Raw genomic sequence first — 19,099 nt, 5'->3', positions numbered from 1 at the left:
ATCTGCATTCATTTTAAGTTTATCAAAACTGGGAAGTATGGAGTTTTATCCTGATACAATAATCCCCATATAGGATTATTATTAGTTCAGAGGTGACCTGCTCAATAACTTCACTATGCTGGAATAACCTAGAGCAGGAGCTCAATCTGACTGAGCTGCTCACCTTCAGGAAATCTAAAAACATGTCAAACACTGAGAGAATCCGTGCTCGCAACGTAACTTTAAAACCATCAGATTGCATCAAACACGAAATATGGTTTATTATGTGTCTGAGTCAGCATTATACCTGTTTTTCTTTGTATTTACCTAAAACTGTGTTTATTCTACTTTGTTATTAACCACCTTCCTAAGCAGTGTAGCGTATTGTTCATGTCCTTGAGGGCCGCTGTGCTGCATGTTTTCTGCTTCAACACACCTGATAGCAGAGCTGGATGTTGTTAAACATTGTGATAGGGAAAACATAATTGTTGTGTAAAAAAGAAACAACAACAAAGATTTGCAGACTAATAGACATAGTTATTAAGCTTTTTGGTTCTTTTCCAGCTTTTTGGACCAGGTCAGAAACGAGGAGGCAGCTTCGCCTTCTCCATCCTCCCCTGATGCAGACGAATCCAGTGGCAGTGACACCAGTATTTCCAATATGGGACATACAAACATCTCCGGCCTCATTAACGAGTCCTACGAGGTGAGGGATTCATAAAATTTGAGTTCCAGCTCACATGTCGTCACATCTGCAAAGCGCCGGCATCGATTTCCTCATTTTTACGACCAAGTTGTCTTACCAGTGAAAATGTTCAACCATGATGCCACATTTTTACAGGTGTTTTCTTTGGTTTTTGTGGCTCTTGTCAGAAATTCGGGGACTTGACGGTGCGTCAGATCGAGAGGCTTCGCTGTCGACACAGAATCCAAGTGTTGCAGTCTCATGAAGACACCACCAAAGAAAATACAGTGAGCGCCTTAGACAGCTGGAAGCTTAAGAAGAGAAACTATAGGAACACACACACACACACACACACACACACACACACACACAGAGAGCTGTGTACATTAGACTCAGATTGATCTTTGTCCCACTATCAGGGTTTGGTTAAATTGCATAATTGATAATTAATTACAATCATGGCATAATTGTAATTGTCATTTTAAAAATCTGTTGCATTTGAAATTGTAATTGAGTGTAGGTAATTGACTTTGTAATTTTAGCTGCCTTAAATTCTATGAAAATTGTCAGTTATAATTTAACGCAAAACTTGGGAACCATATTACAGTTCTATGTACAGTTCTATACATATGTAGTTAACAATTATTAGAATATGTTTCATATCAAGTTTTTCCACAATTTACCATTTAAAAAAATTAGTCTAGGGGTTTACTGACAGAAAAAAGGCTCAGACACCCACACCAAAAATATTAAAACCTATACTTTCATTGATTAGGAAGCCTAACAAGGTAACCAATAGATAGGAAATAAATTAGATGATAGATATTTGTTTATAGTGTATTTTACAGATTATTTAGGACCCGTTATCATAAGAGATGCTAACAGAAAGCTAACACAAGAAGATGGTTAACTTTTATTTCATTATTTATTTCAGGCTCAGTAATTGTGATTAATTGTAATTGAACTTCAGTAATTAAGAATGTAATTGTAATTAAAAGTTATTGTAATTTAATTGTATTTTAAAAAATGGCTGGTCACTGTAATCGTAATTGAATTGTAATTGAACATGGGTAATTGAAAACCTAATTGTCACTGAAAAATGTAATTGACCCTAACCCTGGCCTCTATCACAGCTGAGACTGATTGCTCCAGATGTTTCAATCTCTCCAGAGAACTTGGCTGACATCTACAACCTCTTTAAGGTCAGTTCCCATCCCTCCTTCACTACTCACTAAGTATCCACTACTCAGTTCTCACTAAGTATCCACTACTCAGTCCTCACTAAGTATTCACTACTCAGTCCTCACTAAGTATCCACTACTCAGTCCTCACTAAGTATTCACTACTCAGTCCTCACTAAGTATCCACTACTCAGTCCTCACTAAGTATTCACTACTCAGTCCTCACTAAGTATCCACTACTCAGTCCTCACTAAGTATTCACTACTCAGTCCTCACTAAGTATTCACTACTCAGTCCTCACTAAGTATCCACTACTCAGTCCTCACTAAGTATTCACTACTCAGTCCTCACTAAGTATCCACTACTCAGTCCTCACTAAGTATTCACTACTCAGTCCTCACTAAGTATCCACTACTCAGTCCTCACTAAGTATCCACTACTCAGTCCTCACTAAGTATCCACTACTCAGTCCTCACTAAGTATTCACTACTCAGTCCTCACTAAGTATTCACTACTCAGTCCTCACTAAGTATTCACTACTCAGTCCTCACTAAGTATTCACTACTCAGTCCTCACTAAGTATTCACTACTCAGTCCTCACTAAGTATTCACTACTCAGTCCTCACTAAGTATTCACTACTCAGTCCTCACTAAGTATTCACTACTCAGTCCTCACTAAGTATCCACTACTCAGTCCTCACTAAGTATTCACTACTCAGTCCTCACTAAGTATCTACTACTCAGTCCTCACTAAGTATTCACTACTCAGTCCTCACTAAGTATTCACTACTCAGTTTTCACTAAGTATTCACTACTCAGTCCTCACTAAGTATCCACTACTCAGTCCTCACTAAGTATCCACTACTCAGTCCTCACTAAGTATTCACTACTCAGTCCTCACTAAGCATCCACTACTCGGTCCTCACTAAGTATCCACTACTCAGTCCTCACTAAGTATTCACTACTCAGTCCTCACTAAGTATCCACTACTCGGTCCTCACTAAGTATTCACTACTCAGTCCTCACTAAGTATTCACTACTCAGTCCTCACTAAGTATCCACTACTCAGTCCTCACTAAGTATTCACTACTCAGTCCTCACTAAGTATTCACTACTCAGTCCTCACTAAGTATCCACTACTCAGTCCTCACTAAGTATCCACTACTCAGTCCTCACTAAGTATTCACTACTCAGTCCTCACTAAGTATTCACTACTGACTAAGTATTCACTACTCAGTCCTCACTAAGTATCCACTACTCAGTCCTCACTAAGTATTCACTACTCAGTCCTCACTAAGTATCCACTACTCAGTCCTCACTAAGTATTCACTACTCAGTCCTCACTAAGTATCCACTACTCAGTCCTCACTAAGTATTCACTACTGACTAAGTATTCACTACTCAGTCCTCACTAAGTATCCACTACTCAGTCCTCACTAAGTATTCACTACTCAGTCCTCACTAAGTATCCACTACTCACTACTGACTAAGTATTCACTACTCAGTCCTCACTAAGTATCCACTACTCAGTCCTCACTAAGTATCCACTACTCGGTCCTCACTAAGTATTCACTACTCGGTCCTCACTAAGTATTCACTACTCGGTCCTCACTAAGTATTCACTACTCAGTCCTCACTAAGTATTCACTACTCAGTCCTCACTAAGTATTCACTACTCAGTCCTCACTAAGTATCCACTACTCAGTCCTCACTAAGTATTCACTACTCAGTCCTCACTAAGTATCCACTACTCAGTCCTCACTAAGTATTCACTACTCAGTCCTCACTAAGTATTCACTACTCAGTTTTCACTAAGTATTCACTACTCAGTCCTCACTAAGTATCCACTACTCAGTCCTCACTAAGTATCCACTACTCAGTCCTCACTAAGTATTCACTACTCAGTCCTCACTAAGCATCCACTACTCGGTCCTCACTAAGTATCCACTACTCAGTCCTCACTAAGTATTCACTACTCAGTCCTCACTAAGTATCCACTACTCGGTCCTCACTAAGTATTCACTACTCAGTCCTCACTAAGTATTCACTACTCAGTCCTCACAAAGTATCCACTACTCAGTCCTCACTAAGTATCCACTACTCAGTCCTCACTAAGTATCCACTACTCAGTCCTCACTAAGTATCCACTACTCAGTCCTCACTAAGTATTCACTACTCAGTCCTCACTAAGTATCCACTACTCAGTCCTCACTAAGTATTCACTACTCAGTCCTCACTAAGTATTCACTACTCAGTCCTCACTAAGTATCCACTACTCAGTCCTCACTAAGTATCCACTACTCAGTCCTCACTAAGTATTCACTACTCAGTCCTCACTAAGTATTCACTACTGACTAAGTATTCACTACTCAGTCCTCACTAAGTATCCACTACTCAGTCCTCACTAAGTATTCACTACTCAGTCCTCACTAAGTATCCACTACTCAGTCCTCACTAAGTATTCACTACTCAGTCCTCACTAAGTATCCACTACTCAGTCCTCACTAAGTATTCACTACTGACTAAGTATTCACTACTCAGTCCTCACTAAGTATCCACTACTCAGTCCTCACTAAGTATTCACTACTCAGTCCTCACTAAGTATCCACTACTCACTACTGACTAAGTATTCACTACTCAGTCCTCACTAAGTATCCACTACTCAGTCCTCACTAAGTATCCACTACTCGGTCCTCACTAAGTATTCACTACTCGGTCCTCACTAAGTATTCACTACTCGGTCCTCACTAAGTATCCACTACTCAGTCCTCACTAAGTATCCACTACTCACTACTGACTAAGTATTCACTACTCAGTCCTCACTAAGTATTCACTACTCAGTCCTCACTAAGTATTCACTACTCAGTCCTCACTAAGTATTCACTACTCAGTCCTCACTAAGTATTCACTACTCAGTCCTCACTAAGTATTCACTACTCAGTCCTCACTAAGTATTCACTACTCAGTCCTCACTAAGTATCCACTACTCAGTCCTCACTAAGTATTCACTACTCAGTCCTCACTAAGTATCCACTACTCAGTCCTCACTAAGTATTCACTACTCAGTCCTCACTAAGTATTCACTACTCAGTTTTCACTAAGTATTCACTACTCAGTCCTCACTAAGTATCCACTACTCAGTCCTCACTAAGTATCCACTACTCAGTCCTCACTAAGTATTCACTACTCAGTCCTCACTAAGCATCCACTACTCGGTCCTCACTAAGTATCCACTACTCAGTCCTCACTAAGTATTCACTACTCAGTCCTCACTAAGTATTCACTACTCAGTCCTCACTAAGTATCCACTACTCAGTCCTCACTAAGTATCCACTACTCAGTCCTCACTAAGTATTCACTACTCGGTCCTCACTAAGTATTCACTACTCGGTCCTCACTAAGTATTCACTACTCAGTCCTCACTAAGTATTCACTACTCAGTCCTCACTAAGTATCCACTACTCAGTCCTCACTAAGTATCCACTACTCAGTCCTCACTAAGTATTCACTACTCAGTCCTCACTAAGTATTCACTACTCACTACTGACTAAGTATTCACTACTCAGTCCTCACTAAGTATTCACTACTCACTACTGACTAAGTATTCACTACTCAGTCCTCACTAAGTATCCACTACTCGGTCCTCACTAAGTATCCACTACTCGGTCCTCACTAAGTATTCACTACTCGGTCCTCACTAAGTATTCACTACTCGGTCCTCACTAAGTATTCACTACTCAGTCCTCACTAAGTATCCACTACTCAGTCCTCACTAAGTATTCACTACTCAGTCCTCACTAAGTATTCACTACTCACTACTGACTAAGTATTCACTACTCAGTCATCACTAAGTATTCACTACTCAGTCATCACTAAGTATTCACTACTCACTACTGACTAAGTATTCACTACTCAGTCCTCACTAAGTATTCACTACTCAGTCCTCACTAAGTATTCACTACTCACTACTGACTAAGTATTCACTACTCAGTCTTCACTAAGTATTCACTACTCAGTCCTCACTAAGTATCCACTACTCAGTCCTCACTAACTATTCACTACTCGGTCCTCACTAAGTATTCACTACTCAGTCCTCACTAAGTATTCACTACTCACTACTGACTAAGTATTCACTACTCAGTCTTCACTAAGTATCCACTACTCAGTCCTCACTAAGTATTCACTACTCAGTCCTCACTAAGTATCCACTACTCAGTCCTCACTAAGTATTCACTACTCAGTCCTCACTAAGTATCCACTACTCAGTCCTCACTAAGTATTCACTACTCAGTCCTCACTAAGTATTCACTACTCAGTCCTCACTAAGTATCCACTACTCAGTCCTCACTAAGTATTCACTACTCAGTCCTCACTAAGTATCCACTACTCAGTCCTCACTAAGTATTCACTACTCAGTCCTCACTAAGTATCCACTACTCAGTCCTCACTAAGTATCCACTACTCAGTCCTCACTAAGTATCCACTACTCAGTCCTCACTAAGTATTCACTACTCAGTCCTCACTAAGTATTCACTACTCAGTCCTCACTAAGTATTCACTACTCAGTCCTCACTAAGTATTCACTACTCAGTCCTCACTAAGTATTCACTACTCAGTCCTCACTAAGTATTCACTACTCAGTCCTCACTAAGTATTCACTACTCAGTCCTCACTAAGTATTCACTACTCAGTCCTCACTAAGTATCCACTACTCAGTCCTCACTAAGTATTCACTACTCAGTCCTCACTAAGTATCTACTACTCAGTCCTCACTAAGTATTCACTACTCAGTCCTCACTAAGTATTCACTACTCAGTTTTCACTAAGTATTCACTACTCAGTCCTCACTAAGTATCCACTACTCAGTCCTCACTAAGTATCCACTACTCAGTCCTCACTAAGTATTCACTACTCAGTCCTCACTAAGCATCCACTACTCGGTCCTCACTAAGTATCCACTACTCAGTCCTCACTAAGTATTCACTACTCAGTCCTCACTAAGTATCCACTACTCGGTCCTCACTAAGTATTCACTACTCAGTCCTCACTAAGTATTCACTACTCAGTCCTCACTAAGTATCCACTACTCAGTCCTCACTAAGTATTCACTACTCAGTCCTCACTAAGTATTCACTACTCAGTCCTCACTAAGTATCCACTACTCAGTCCTCACTAAGTATCCACTACTCAGTCCTCACTAAGTATTCACTACTCAGTCCTCACTAAGTATTCACTACTGACTAAGTATTCACTACTCAGTCCTCACTAAGTATCCACTACTCAGTCCTCACTAAGTATTCACTACTCAGTCCTCACTAAGTATCCACTACTCAGTCCTCACTAAGTATTCACTACTCAGTCCTCACTAAGTATCCACTACTCAGTCCTCACTAAGTATTCACTACTGACTAAGTATTCACTACTCAGTCCTCACTAAGTATCCACTACTCAGTCCTCACTAAGTATTCACTACTCAGTCCTCACTAAGTATCCACTACTCACTACTGACTAAGTATTCACTACTCAGTCCTCACTAAGTATCCACTACTCAGTCCTCACTAAGTATCCACTACTCGGTCCTCACTAAGTATTCACTACTCGGTCCTCACTAAGTATTCACTACTCGGTCCTCACTAAGTATTCACTACTCAGTCCTCACTAAGTATTCACTACTCAGTCCTCACTAAGTATTCACTACTCAGTCCTCACTAAGTATCCACTACTCAGTCCTCACTAAGTATTCACTACTCAGTCCTCACTAAGTATCCACTACTCAGTCCTCACTAAGTATTCACTACTCAGTCCTCACTAAGTATTCACTACTCAGTTTTCACTAAGTATTCACTACTCAGTCCTCACTAAGTATCCACTACTCAGTCCTCACTAAGTATCCACTACTCAGTCCTCACTAAGTATTCACTACTCAGTCCTCACTAAGCATCCACTACTCGGTCCTCACTAAGTATCCACTACTCAGTCCTCACTAAGTATTCACTACTCAGTCCTCACTAAGTATCCACTACTCGGTCCTCACTAAGTATTCACTACTCAGTCCTCACTAAGTATTCACTACTCAGTCCTCACAAAGTATCCACTACTCAGTCCTCACTAAGTATCCACTACTCAGTCCTCACTAAGTATCCACTACTCAGTCCTCACTAAGTATCCACTACTCAGTCCTCACTAAGTATTCACTACTCAGTCCTCACTAAGTATCCACTACTCAGTCCTCACTAAGTATTCACTACTCAGTCCTCACTAAGTATTCACTACTCAGTCCTCACTAAGTATCCACTACTCAGTCCTCACTAAGTATCCACTACTCAGTCCTCACTAAGTATTCACTACTCAGTCCTCACTAAGTATTCACTACTGACTAAGTATTCACTACTCAGTCCTCACTAAGTATCCACTACTCAGTCCTCACTAAGTATTCACTACTCAGTCCTCACTAAGTATCCACTACTCAGTCCTCACTAAGTATTCACTACTCAGTCCTCACTAAGTATCCACTACTCAGTCCTCACTAAGTATTCACTACTGACTAAGTATTCACTACTCAGTCCTCACTAAGTATCCACTACTCAGTCCTCACTAAGTATTCACTACTCAGTCCTCACTAAGTATCCACTACTCACTACTGACTAAGTATTCACTACTCAGTCCTCACTAAGTATCCACTACTCAGTCCTCACTAAGTATCCACTACTCGGTCCTCACTAAGTATTCACTACTCGGTCCTCACTAAGTATTCACTACTCGGTCCTCACTAAGTATCCACTACTCAGTCCTCACTAAGTATCCACTACTCACTACTGACTAAGTATTCACTACTCAGTCCTCACTAAGTATTCACTACTCAGTCCTCACTAAGTATTCACTACTCAGTCCTCACTAAGTATTCACTACTCAGTCCTCACTAAGTATTCACTACTCAGTCCTCACTAAGTATTCACTACTCAGTCCTCACTAAGTATTCACTACTCAGTCCTCACTAAGTATCCACTACTCAGTCCTCACTAAGTATTCACTACTCAGTCCTCACTAAGTATCCACTACTCAGTCCTCACTAAGTATTCACTACTCAGTCCTCACTAAGTATTCACTACTCAGTTTTCACTAAGTATTCACTACTCAGTCCTCACTAAGTATCCACTACTCAGTCCTCACTAAGTATCCACTACTCAGTCCTCACTAAGTATTCACTACTCAGTCCTCACTAAGCATCCACTACTCGGTCCTCACTAAGTATCCACTACTCAGTCCTCACTAAGTATTCACTACTCAGTCCTCACTAAGTATTCACTACTCAGTCCTCACTAAGTATCCACTACTCAGTCCTCACTAAGTATCCACTACTCAGTCCTCACTAAGTATTCACTACTCGGTCCTCACTAAGTATTCACTACTCGGTCCTCACTAAGTATTCACTACTCAGTCCTCACTAAGTATTCACTACTCAGTCCTCACTAAGTATCCACTACTCAGTCCTCACTAAGTATCCACTACTCAGTCCTCACTAAGTATTCACTACTCAGTCCTCACTAAGTATTCACTACTCACTACTGACTAAGTATTCACTACTCAGTCCTCACTAAGTATTCACTACTCACTACTGACTAAGTATTCACTACTCAGTCCTCACTAAGTATCCACTACTCGGTCCTCACTAAGTATCCACTACTCGGTCCTCACTAAGTATTCACTACTCGGTCCTCACTAAGTATTCACTACTCGGTCCTCACTAAGTATTCACTACTCAGTCCTCACTAAGTATCCACTACTCAGTCCTCACTAAGTATTCACTACTCAGTCCTCACTAAGTATTCACTACTCACTACTGACTAAGTATTCACTACTCAGTCATCACTAAGTATTCACTACTCAGTCATCACTAAGTATTCACTACTCACTACTGACTAAGTATTCACTACTCAGTCCTCACTAAGTATTCACTACTCAGTCCTCACTAAGTATTCACTACTCACTACTGACTAAGTATTCACTACTCAGTCTTCACTAAGTATTCACTACTCAGTCCTCACTAAGTATCCACTACTCAGTCCTCACTAACTATTCACTACTCGGTCCTCACTAAGTATTCACTACTCAGTCCTCACTAAGTATTCACTACTCACTACTGACTAAGTATTCACTACTCAGTCTTCACTAAGTATCCACTACTCAGTCCTCACTAAGTATCCACTACTCAGTCCTCACTAAGTATCCACTACTCAGTCCTCACTAAGTATTCACTACTCAGTCTTCACTAAGTATTCACTACTCAGTCCTCACTAAGTATTCACTACTCGGTCCTCACTAAGTATCCACTACTCGGTCCTCACTAAGTATTCACTACTCGGTCCTCACTAAGTATTCACTACTCACTACTGACTAAGTATTCACTACTCAGTCTTCACTAAGTATTCACTACTCGGTCCTCACTAAGTATCCACTACTCAGTCCTCACTAAGTATTCACTACTCGGTCCTCACTAAGTATTCACTACTCACTACTGACTAAGTATTCACTACTCAGTCCTCACTAAGTATCCACTACTCAGTCTTCACTAAGTATCCACTACTCAGTCCTCACTAAGTATCCACTACTCGGTCCTCACTAAGTATCCACTACTCGGTCCTCACTAAGTATCCACTACTCAGTCCTCACTAAGTATTAACTACTCAGTCCTCACTAAGTATCCACTACTCAGTCCTCACTAAGTATTCACTACTCAGTCCTCACTAAGTATCCACTACTCAGTCCTCACTAAGTATTCACTACTGACTAAGTATTCACTACTCAGTCCTCACTAAGTATTCACTACTCAGTCCTCACTAAGTATTCACTACTCGGTCCTCACTAAGTATCCGTCACTTCCATCTGTGTGCGTTTGATTGCTGGTCCTCAGATGGAGCACTTCATTAGTCTGTACTGGGGCGACCGCAGCTCGGCCGCAGCAGCAGAGTCGGCGGCGTGGCATCACGGAGACTTAACCCGTTCCTTTGTGGAGAGGCAGTACAGGCTGGACCGGCCGCAGTTTAAAAGCTTGTACGGGCTGCTGGTGCCGTGGCCCAGCGGCTCCGAGCACCACACGGACACACTGGGAAACCGAACCTTCACCCTGCTGGACCAGGACCATGACAACCTGGTCTCCTTCAGAGAGTTTGCTGTCTGGCTGGGTGAGGAGGAGGAGATGGACGTCAATGTGAAGTTAAAAAGCAACAATGGAACACATTTTAGAGATCCACCCAAAATGTTTGGCTTTTGACCCAAACAATTATTTAATTATCCTTTGAAGCTTTAATATCAATTTATACAATAATAATGCTATAGTTTTATTGAGGTAGTTAGTACACAATCAGAGCCATAAATACAGTGGTACTAATAATAATTGGCTTAATAATTAATTTCTGTGTTTAGGTTTTTCGGCTTGGTTTTCTCATTTACGGTTTTTGGTTTTGGTCAAGAATTTTCATTTCAATGCATCCCTAATAAACGTAATTAATTGTAATTAGAGAAAAAAATCTCCTATTGTGAGGAGAGTTATTGCCTCCCCATGGAGGTAATATTTCTTACCTGCGTTAATCTGTTAGCAGGAATACGTCAATATTACAGATTTTAACAAACAAAAAAGATGGAACTTACATCATGAAACATTTCCACGTACCCCAGGTTGGAAAACAGTACAGAACAGTAAACTAAAACAAAATCTATTGCATGAAATCGACATTAAAATACCATGTGGTTTCTATCAACCAATCAACAGAGATGAAAATGCCAGCATCATAATACTGCATCACTAACTAAAGCATTATTGTTTCTAATAAAAATGCTTATTTTAAAACCAGTTCATGGTGAATCATGCTGTGATAATCCCACAATAATGAGTGCTGGTGTGAATGGTGAAACTGGGCGGAGTGAAATGTCTTAAAAGTAATCTTGATGTGATCCTGACAGAATGACTCTAGTTATCAAAGGTGAGAATTGGTTTCACTAAACCAGTAGTCAGCATTTCTAGACACGTATGTAAATATGAATAATGTGTTTTGTGTCTGAGGTTTCTTCCTCATCGTTTCCTGACTGTCAGACTGTGAGATTATTTATGCGTCAGTGATAAAGATTTGTTGTTATATTTCAGACACTTTATACTGTGGTGAGCTGAATGAAAAGATCCGGCTGCTGTACCGCCTTCACATCCCTCCAGGTCAGTTTGGCTCACACCAAAGATGCTTTGCAGGTAGTTTACGTCCCGGTACCATGAATAACATGACATCATCACTGCTGTGTTTCCTGTCTGTAGCTCTGACAGAGAGCGAGGAAGACCCCTCTCTCATGAAGAGTCCCCTGCTATCCACAAACAGACCTTTGTTTCTCAATCTGCCCCCGGGTTGGTCTGCACTCACTTTGTTTCATCAGGATTTTGTGGTTTTTTGAAGTATTTTAAATGTGTTTTTTTCTGATTGTGTTAAAACTTTGTGAAAAAGCTGAAGAAGGTCTAGAGAGGGATTACCAGGAGCAGCTGAAACAGATGCTTCACGATTTGGCTAAAGAAAAGGAGAAGAACGTGGAGAAGCCTCTGCCACTCATGAACCAGGTAACAAAGAGGAAAGAAAGCCCATTTTTTTAATGCATATGGCTTCCCTCCAGAAAAATAACTATAATTACATATATTACTGCATACACATACTTTTTGTGTTTGAAAGGGAGTGGGTGGAAGTATAAACTTGTTTGTCCCACCCCTTTTCCTACATATAGTAAACAAATAATCAAGTTTTTTTTCAAACTGTTTTCTAACCAATAATAATAATAATAATAATTTAATTTTGTCTCATATTTATATGCATTTAATTATAATACACAAAGAAAAACACATTATACACTTTCAAAATGATCATGCAACATAAATATATTTTCTTTATTTTTTCTTTTAAATTGATTGATATTTGTAGTATTTTAGTATTTTTTTAAAGAGTAACTAAACTCCTGCTTTCTCCTGACTTGCCACTGATTGTAATAGCTGGGTTTCAAAAACACCAAATTGAAGTCATTTTACAAAAATGTTGAGAGTTGGTCCAGGATCAATCAACAGCACTACTTCATACCCAAATGCATTTGTAATCAGCAGAAAAAAGTTGTTTAGTTATTACTCTTTAAATAAAAAGTAGCAGATTATCCCTCAGTTTGTGCCCTGGCAGCAGAACATGAATCTGCTCAGTTCATCTAGAGCCACTTAAAGGCTTTCTGTCCTGTCTCAGTACTGGTCATAATGGCTGTTCTCCTACACTTCCAGTGTAGACCCTGTACAGGGACTACTAAGCAAAGCTCTACATCTAAAGCTGAGCTCCCTGAGTTCCAGCTTTGTTACTCGGCTTCCTCTACAGCTCCAGCATTAGTTTTCTTATTGACTGTCACTTCAGGTCTAAGGAGAGTCTTGACAACATACTGAGGGATCTTGAGTATCTTATTGATTACCACCAAAGCTGCCAGTCCTGTACGGTGTGGAGAAGTTCTGATATTCTGCCAGATTTTGCTCATGGCTTCACTTGGTGGGTTCAGACCTTTGACATGTAACGATAGCACTACAGATGTTCTCAGCGATGTTTTGAAGCACCTGGATATGACCCTAGTGGTATTGGCCTTCCATCAGAGCTTTTGAGTCTTTTGTGTCCCCTTTCCTTTGGCAGAGGAGGCACGATGGGGACATCAGCCAAACCTCTCTACACGTTTCCATCTTGTCCAGGTGCCTCTGCTGGACTTCCTCTCCTCCAATGCTGCTCACACTTCCCTCTAAACTAGTCACCTTCACTCCTAGTCCTGATTTTTGCTGTATCAGAGCTAATACTGTCAACTACTATAATCAGCAGCTCATAGTAGTTTGATAAAACACTCTAGTTCTGGTAAACTCCTCTAGGCAGTGGTGATTTAATGGTTTGAGAGACAGGAAAGTAACCAGAGGTTTAAATTGTTATGGTTTCATTTACTGTTCTTCAGGAAATCCACTTTGATCTCCTGACATGTTTAGACTGTCAACTGCCAGTCTTCATCAGAGACGTCTGCTGATTGCTTTGATGTTTCCTCGTCAGCATCAAAGTGGATTTCCTGAGGAACAATTGTCTGAATAAATTAAACCGTAACATATTATTCAAAGAAAACAAAAACAATCTTGCTGGACTTAGTTTGCGGAAGTCAAAGCGACCAGCAGATGCCTCTGATGAAGACTGGCAGTTCACAGTCTAAACATGTCAGGAAATCAAAGTGGATTTCCTGGGGAACAGTAAATGAAACCTCAACATTAATAAATTATGAAATTATTATCCAGAGGGTTGTTTAACTGTGGGCCCATGAGCAAGGCTTTCCTGACGCTACACTGTGGCTGTACTTCTCCTCAGGGATGGGTTGAAAGTAGAGCATGAATTTCAGATATAGTATAAATGTGACCATAGAAAAATAATCCTCTGATCCTGCAGCGGGAGTTCATCCAGTTCTGTAAGACGCTCTACAGTTTGTTCCAAAGCAACCCAGAGGAGAACGACCTCTTCCAGGCCATCGCCACCGTCACCAGTCTGGTTCTACAGATCGGGGAGGCTGAACACCGTGGACGAGGCTCGGCTGCTGAAGACGCAGACGACCAGACCTCCACGACGGACTCTGAGTGGAGGGTCAGCTTTGCTCAGATTCTGGCGTCACTGCTGACCGAACAGGCCCTGGTGAGCTTCTTTGAGAAGCCGCCGAGCCTCCAGTCAAAGATCCGAGAGGCGAGAGAGAAACAGTATCAGCAGCGAGCAGCGTTACTCACACTGCAGCAGGGAGGCAGCTGACCCCGGATCATAACTGATACCCATAATGAAGAAAATCTCTAAATCAGCGTATTTAACCGAATGTGATCCTCAAGGTTGGCAAAGAACTGTTTTGGTCTTCAACAGCACAACGTCCTCAGACACACCTTTTGTCTTTTAATTGACAACCAAACAATGTTTTCTTATTGCATTTCAGCTTTGACTCTAACATCACATGTTCACTCACTAATGGGTGAGAAACTGACTTTCAGAATAATGTGAAACTAAACTGTAGTATAGATATGATGACTTTCATATTACTGTAGGTTAATCAATAATGAAATTCTGATCAGCTCCTGGTGCTTATTGTCATAAATTGTCTCTGTATGAGAAGTGTTCAATGTTTGTTGAATTAACATTAAGCCTTATTGTTTTTGTATAAGCTTTATAAAACCTTTCATGAATGCACTTTGATTAAAGGATTTTTCAAAATGTTTCTATTCACTCAAAAGATAATCAACAGAGATCTGAGAAGAAATCAATAAAGATCACTGGAGATGTTATTGGAATACGATGTGATTATTTTTGTCCATTTATCAACGCTTGTAATGTTGAATCCAATCACAGCCGTCAGCTGTATTTATCAATAGAAGATCTTAGTAGAGCTGGATTATTGACTTCATCCTTGATCAAGAATCCATCCAACAATAAAATGTTTTTTTTCTCTATGCAGGTAGAGAAGAAGGGATTTTAAACAAAACAATGACATAATTCCACATTTTAGTTTAAAGACCTTCCAATAAGAATATACCACTAAACTTTCTGACTAAAAGACTGTTTTCTACTTGTGAAGTCTTGTTTTTTAATAGTTTCAATCTAAAACCTGAACTGTGAGCTTTCTGTATTCCTCATTCAATGGAGAGGATTTATTCTAATGTTCAGTCAGAACATCCATCTAGTCTATATCACGAACCAGTGTTTGACGCTCACATGCAGGAGTCTATTTTTCCTGTAATAACTGGGTGTCATTATTCCTTCTATTCAGACTTCTGAAGCCTGCTTGTTATTTGACGGCTTCGTGCTCATCTCTGACACTTAAAATGTTTTACCGTCAAACTTATTCATTTGGTTCATGCATTTCCTTTAAAAATGGCCTGTGAATCGATGAGCCCAGCATTCCAACGTGCTAGGCTTCAATAAAGCTTTAATGTTCAGAATTATTTTGTGAATCCAAGAGTGATGGCTAATTTTCGATCCTCTCAGGTGATGTTGGGACTTTCTACTTTGAGATCACATTTCTACAAACCTCTGACAGAATGAGAAAACAAAAGCATGTACAGTTGAGGAGAAAATGATGAGACAAAGTGCTGCAGGAGCTTAATGTGCTTTATTAGCTACGGATTAAAGGTAGAGGATGAGCCTCTGACACAACCTCAGTTACCATTAGAAACAAAACACACGTTTTATAGAGGTCAGCCTTTACTGTTGGGGAAGAACCAAGGCTTTTATCTTCTACTCTGTAGGAGTGGCTTCATCATAGAGGAGGTAGGTGGTAAAACTCCAGGAGATTTATTTATTCTTTCACTCATCATCTGGTTTTCCTGGACCAGTTTCAACCCAGGAGGAATTCATTTCAGTACAATTTGGACTAAAGTTTTAGAGAGTGAATATATTTGAAATGTACAAAGTCATAGCCCAAGTTGTGTCCTAGTCTCAGAGGAGTATTTAAACTGTTTTTTCCTTCATATTGGCCTTTAATGATAATAGTTACTAATACTGTATATGAGTCACATCCACAGATGGCACTGACAGCAACACAGAAAACACAGCACAGTCACAAACATACATGAAACTCAAAACTACACATTGCACTAAGCCACAGGGGTGGGGTCAAAGGTCAGTCCTGTGGATGTGTTCCAATGGACAGGCTTTAGTTTAGACGGCCTCTACGTAGTTGGCGGGCAACATGCCGGTCTTTCCGGTGCGCTGCACGGTGCCGTACATCCAGCCTTCATCGATGGCCTGAACGTTCACTATCACGTCTCCGTCTTTGAAGGAAACCTCGTCGCTGTCGGCTGCAGGATAATCGTACATGGCACGCACAGTTTTCTGAGGAAAAAACATGAAAGAGCATCAGCAAAATATGAGAGAGGTGAAACGGAACATGATTCCTCAGAAACCTGAAAAACTGCAGTGCTTTTATCTTGAAATAATTGCTCTTTGATTTAAAAGTGGTCATTTACATCTATTAATGATAAAGAAGGGCACAATATTGTTAAAATTGCATATTTCCATAGCACAGAAATGACAGATTATTTAGTAACACTTTACTTAATGTTTTATACATTAGGCTGACATTACGCTGTCATTATTATAACGTGACACCTGTCATTAGCATAAATAAGTTGTCATGAAGGCTGTCATTAAGTCAGGGTTCCCACACTTTTTCCACAAAACTTTTCCAAAGTATTTTACCAAATTTCCATGACTTAGTTCTGAACCGCTGAGATCTATTCAAGACCATAAAAGTTCAAAAATGAGTCCAGTGTAATAGTGTAACAGAGGTTTGCGAGTGTGGAAATAGGCTATATTAGGCTATAACCATTCATAACCCTAACCCCACTAGATCCCTCCACCTATCCCAAAAAATACCAACATAGCTCCAAAGGTGTCATAATTTGTCAAAAGCTGCCATAATTTAGAGAACGACACTCAATGACACCTTATTCATGCTAATGACGGCGTAATGTCAGCCTTATTTATAAAGTGTGACCGATTATTTTATTATTATTTATTGTTATTTAAGTTGATAATGCATGACTCCCTGTGTGTGTCAGCCACTGGTCGAGGTGCAAGGTCACTTTATTTGTACCAAACAGATTGATTTGGTTCAAAGGGATTAGGTCGAGTTTTCCAATGTGCATGATCAACACAAGATATGAACAGGATTAAGGGACAAGAACACAAGGGTTTAAGTAGATGAGCTAAATACAGCCACATGTAAACATAATGTACATTAGGTATAAATGAAGTAACCTTGACCTTGGACTAATGAGTAGTGTATGCAGCAGTGAGTTTCTTACTCCGGTGGTGGAGGGGTGTGAGGGGACGGAGGAGACGGTGGTCTGCTGGGTGGCCACTGATGAGGACCTCTGCTGCAGCTCCACAGTCCTGGCCTGCTGATAGCCTGCAATGTGACAACAGACGCTCATCAACACAACAACAATGTAGACCTAGATGCATAGTTGCTCTAAAATATAGAAAACATGCAAGAAGATGGGTTTTGGCAGAGTGCTGCGCCCTATTCAAAGCCATTACAAACCAACTAACAAACACTTCCATCCATCCATCCATCCATCCATCCATCTATCCAGCTATAGTAGTTGTTCTCAAATGTAAACACAATTATAGAGCATAATGATGTGATACACATTTTAAAGAATTTTGTAAATACTGTCAGTAGAATAAAACTGTCTTTAGTGCCTCCTGAATAGATTTATTTCTATAGTTTTTATCTTTTCTGGTCCCCTCCCTGTCTGATGTGGAACCAATCCAGATCAATTCTATCATCTTTATTATGATTATTATTTGAAACTAAAAATACACATTAGAAAACCACATTTTTTATGCTTTTATTTGTTAATTTCCCACTCTCTTACTTTCAAGTACCCTCTGTAGTGCCATCACAGACCCCCATTTGAGAAACACTGATCTAGAGTATCTGTCTGTCTGTCTGTCTGTCTGTCTGTCTGTCTCTATATGGAGGATGGGGTTATGTTAGTATAGTATGTAGTATGTATGAATATTCAGTGGGATTTTATTTGTAATGGGAAACAGGAATACAATGAAACTAAACAGGATTATTAGCTTCAACATTGTCTGATTAATCAAAGGAGTTACATCCCCTAAAACAAAGCGAAGACCAGTGAAGGGATGACAGAATTTGTGTGACACGTTCCCATCTGAAAATGTTTCTGCAGTGTTTAGACAAAGTCTGATTCAGACACAGCTGATATAAAGTGTATAACGATGGGGGAGCCTCTGCCGTATGTTGTTACCAGTGGAAGTGGCCATGAAGCCGTTGCTGTACAGAGACATGTGGTGATCAGCATCCTGGGACATCTCAGACTTCTCATCAGCCAAGCCGCTCAAAGCGCTGGTGGAGCGGGAATGCTCTTTGCTGCGACGCTGAACTTGGACTGACATAGAGATGAGAGAGTAAAGTTACCAACATTACAACCAAAGTGTTAATGAAATTCTTAATGGAACCTTTCTATTACAATTATTGTTTTCAGAGCCTAAAGTGACTGATTACAAGTACTCATGTTTCTGTAATGGCAGCGGCTATCCGTACGGTTGCCGTATCAATATACCGACATTCTATCCGTACGCAGCGCTCCTATTTGACCAGTTTAGGTCACATGACTAAGACTAAACCTTACCCTATACCTAACCATAACCCTAAAAATTGTTGT

The 19,099-nt window shown here is 40.3% G+C and overlaps 2 protein-coding genes across 25 annotated transcripts in view; one reads left to right on the top strand and one right to left on the bottom strand.

Moving 5' to 3' along the window:
- tbc1d8 (TBC1 domain family member 8) overlaps positions 1–15,193 on the top strand; it is a 43,372-nt gene extending 28,179 nt beyond the window's left edge. Inside the window, exons 13-20 of the mRNA XM_028435498.1 lie at positions 544–685; positions 853–951; positions 1,798–1,866; positions 10,757–11,027; positions 11,987–12,052; positions 12,149–12,235; positions 12,333–12,442; positions 14,316–15,193. Of these exons, the coding sequence (XP_028291299.1) occupies positions 544–685; positions 853–951; positions 1,798–1,866; positions 10,757–11,027; positions 11,987–12,052; positions 12,149–12,235; positions 12,333–12,442; positions 14,316–14,666 (1,195 nt within the window). The 3' untranslated portion in view covers positions 14,667–15,193. The remainder of the gene's footprint in view (positions 1–543; positions 686–852; positions 952–1,797; positions 1,867–10,756; positions 11,028–11,986; positions 12,053–12,148; positions 12,236–12,332; positions 12,443–14,315) is intronic.
- Positions 15,194–15,992: 799 nt separating this feature from the next.
- neb (nebulin) overlaps positions 15,993–19,099 on the bottom strand; it is a 68,775-nt gene continuing 65,668 nt past the window's right edge. For all 24 annotated transcript variants that reach the window (XM_028435466.1, XM_028435488.1, XM_028435464.1 and 21 more), the window contains 3 exons: positions 18,683–18,823; positions 17,708–17,811; positions 15,993–16,733 (listed from right to left, as the gene is read on the bottom strand). In XM_028435466.1, coding sequence (XP_028291267.1) covers positions 16,560–16,733; positions 17,708–17,811; positions 18,683–18,823 — 419 coding nt within the window. In that variant the 3' untranslated portion in view covers positions 15,993–16,559. The remainder of the gene's footprint in view (positions 16,734–17,707; positions 17,812–18,682; positions 18,824–19,099) is intronic.

The sequence above is a fragment of the Gouania willdenowi genome, chromosome 21 (assembly GCF_900634775.1).
Source record: "Gouania willdenowi chromosome 21, fGouWil2.1, whole genome shotgun sequence".
Taxonomy (NCBI): Eukaryota; Metazoa; Chordata; class Actinopteri; order Blenniiformes; family Gobiesocidae; genus Gouania; species Gouania willdenowi.
Note: the sequence above shows the minus strand (reverse complement) of the source record. Positions and strands in the feature narration are given on the sequence as shown.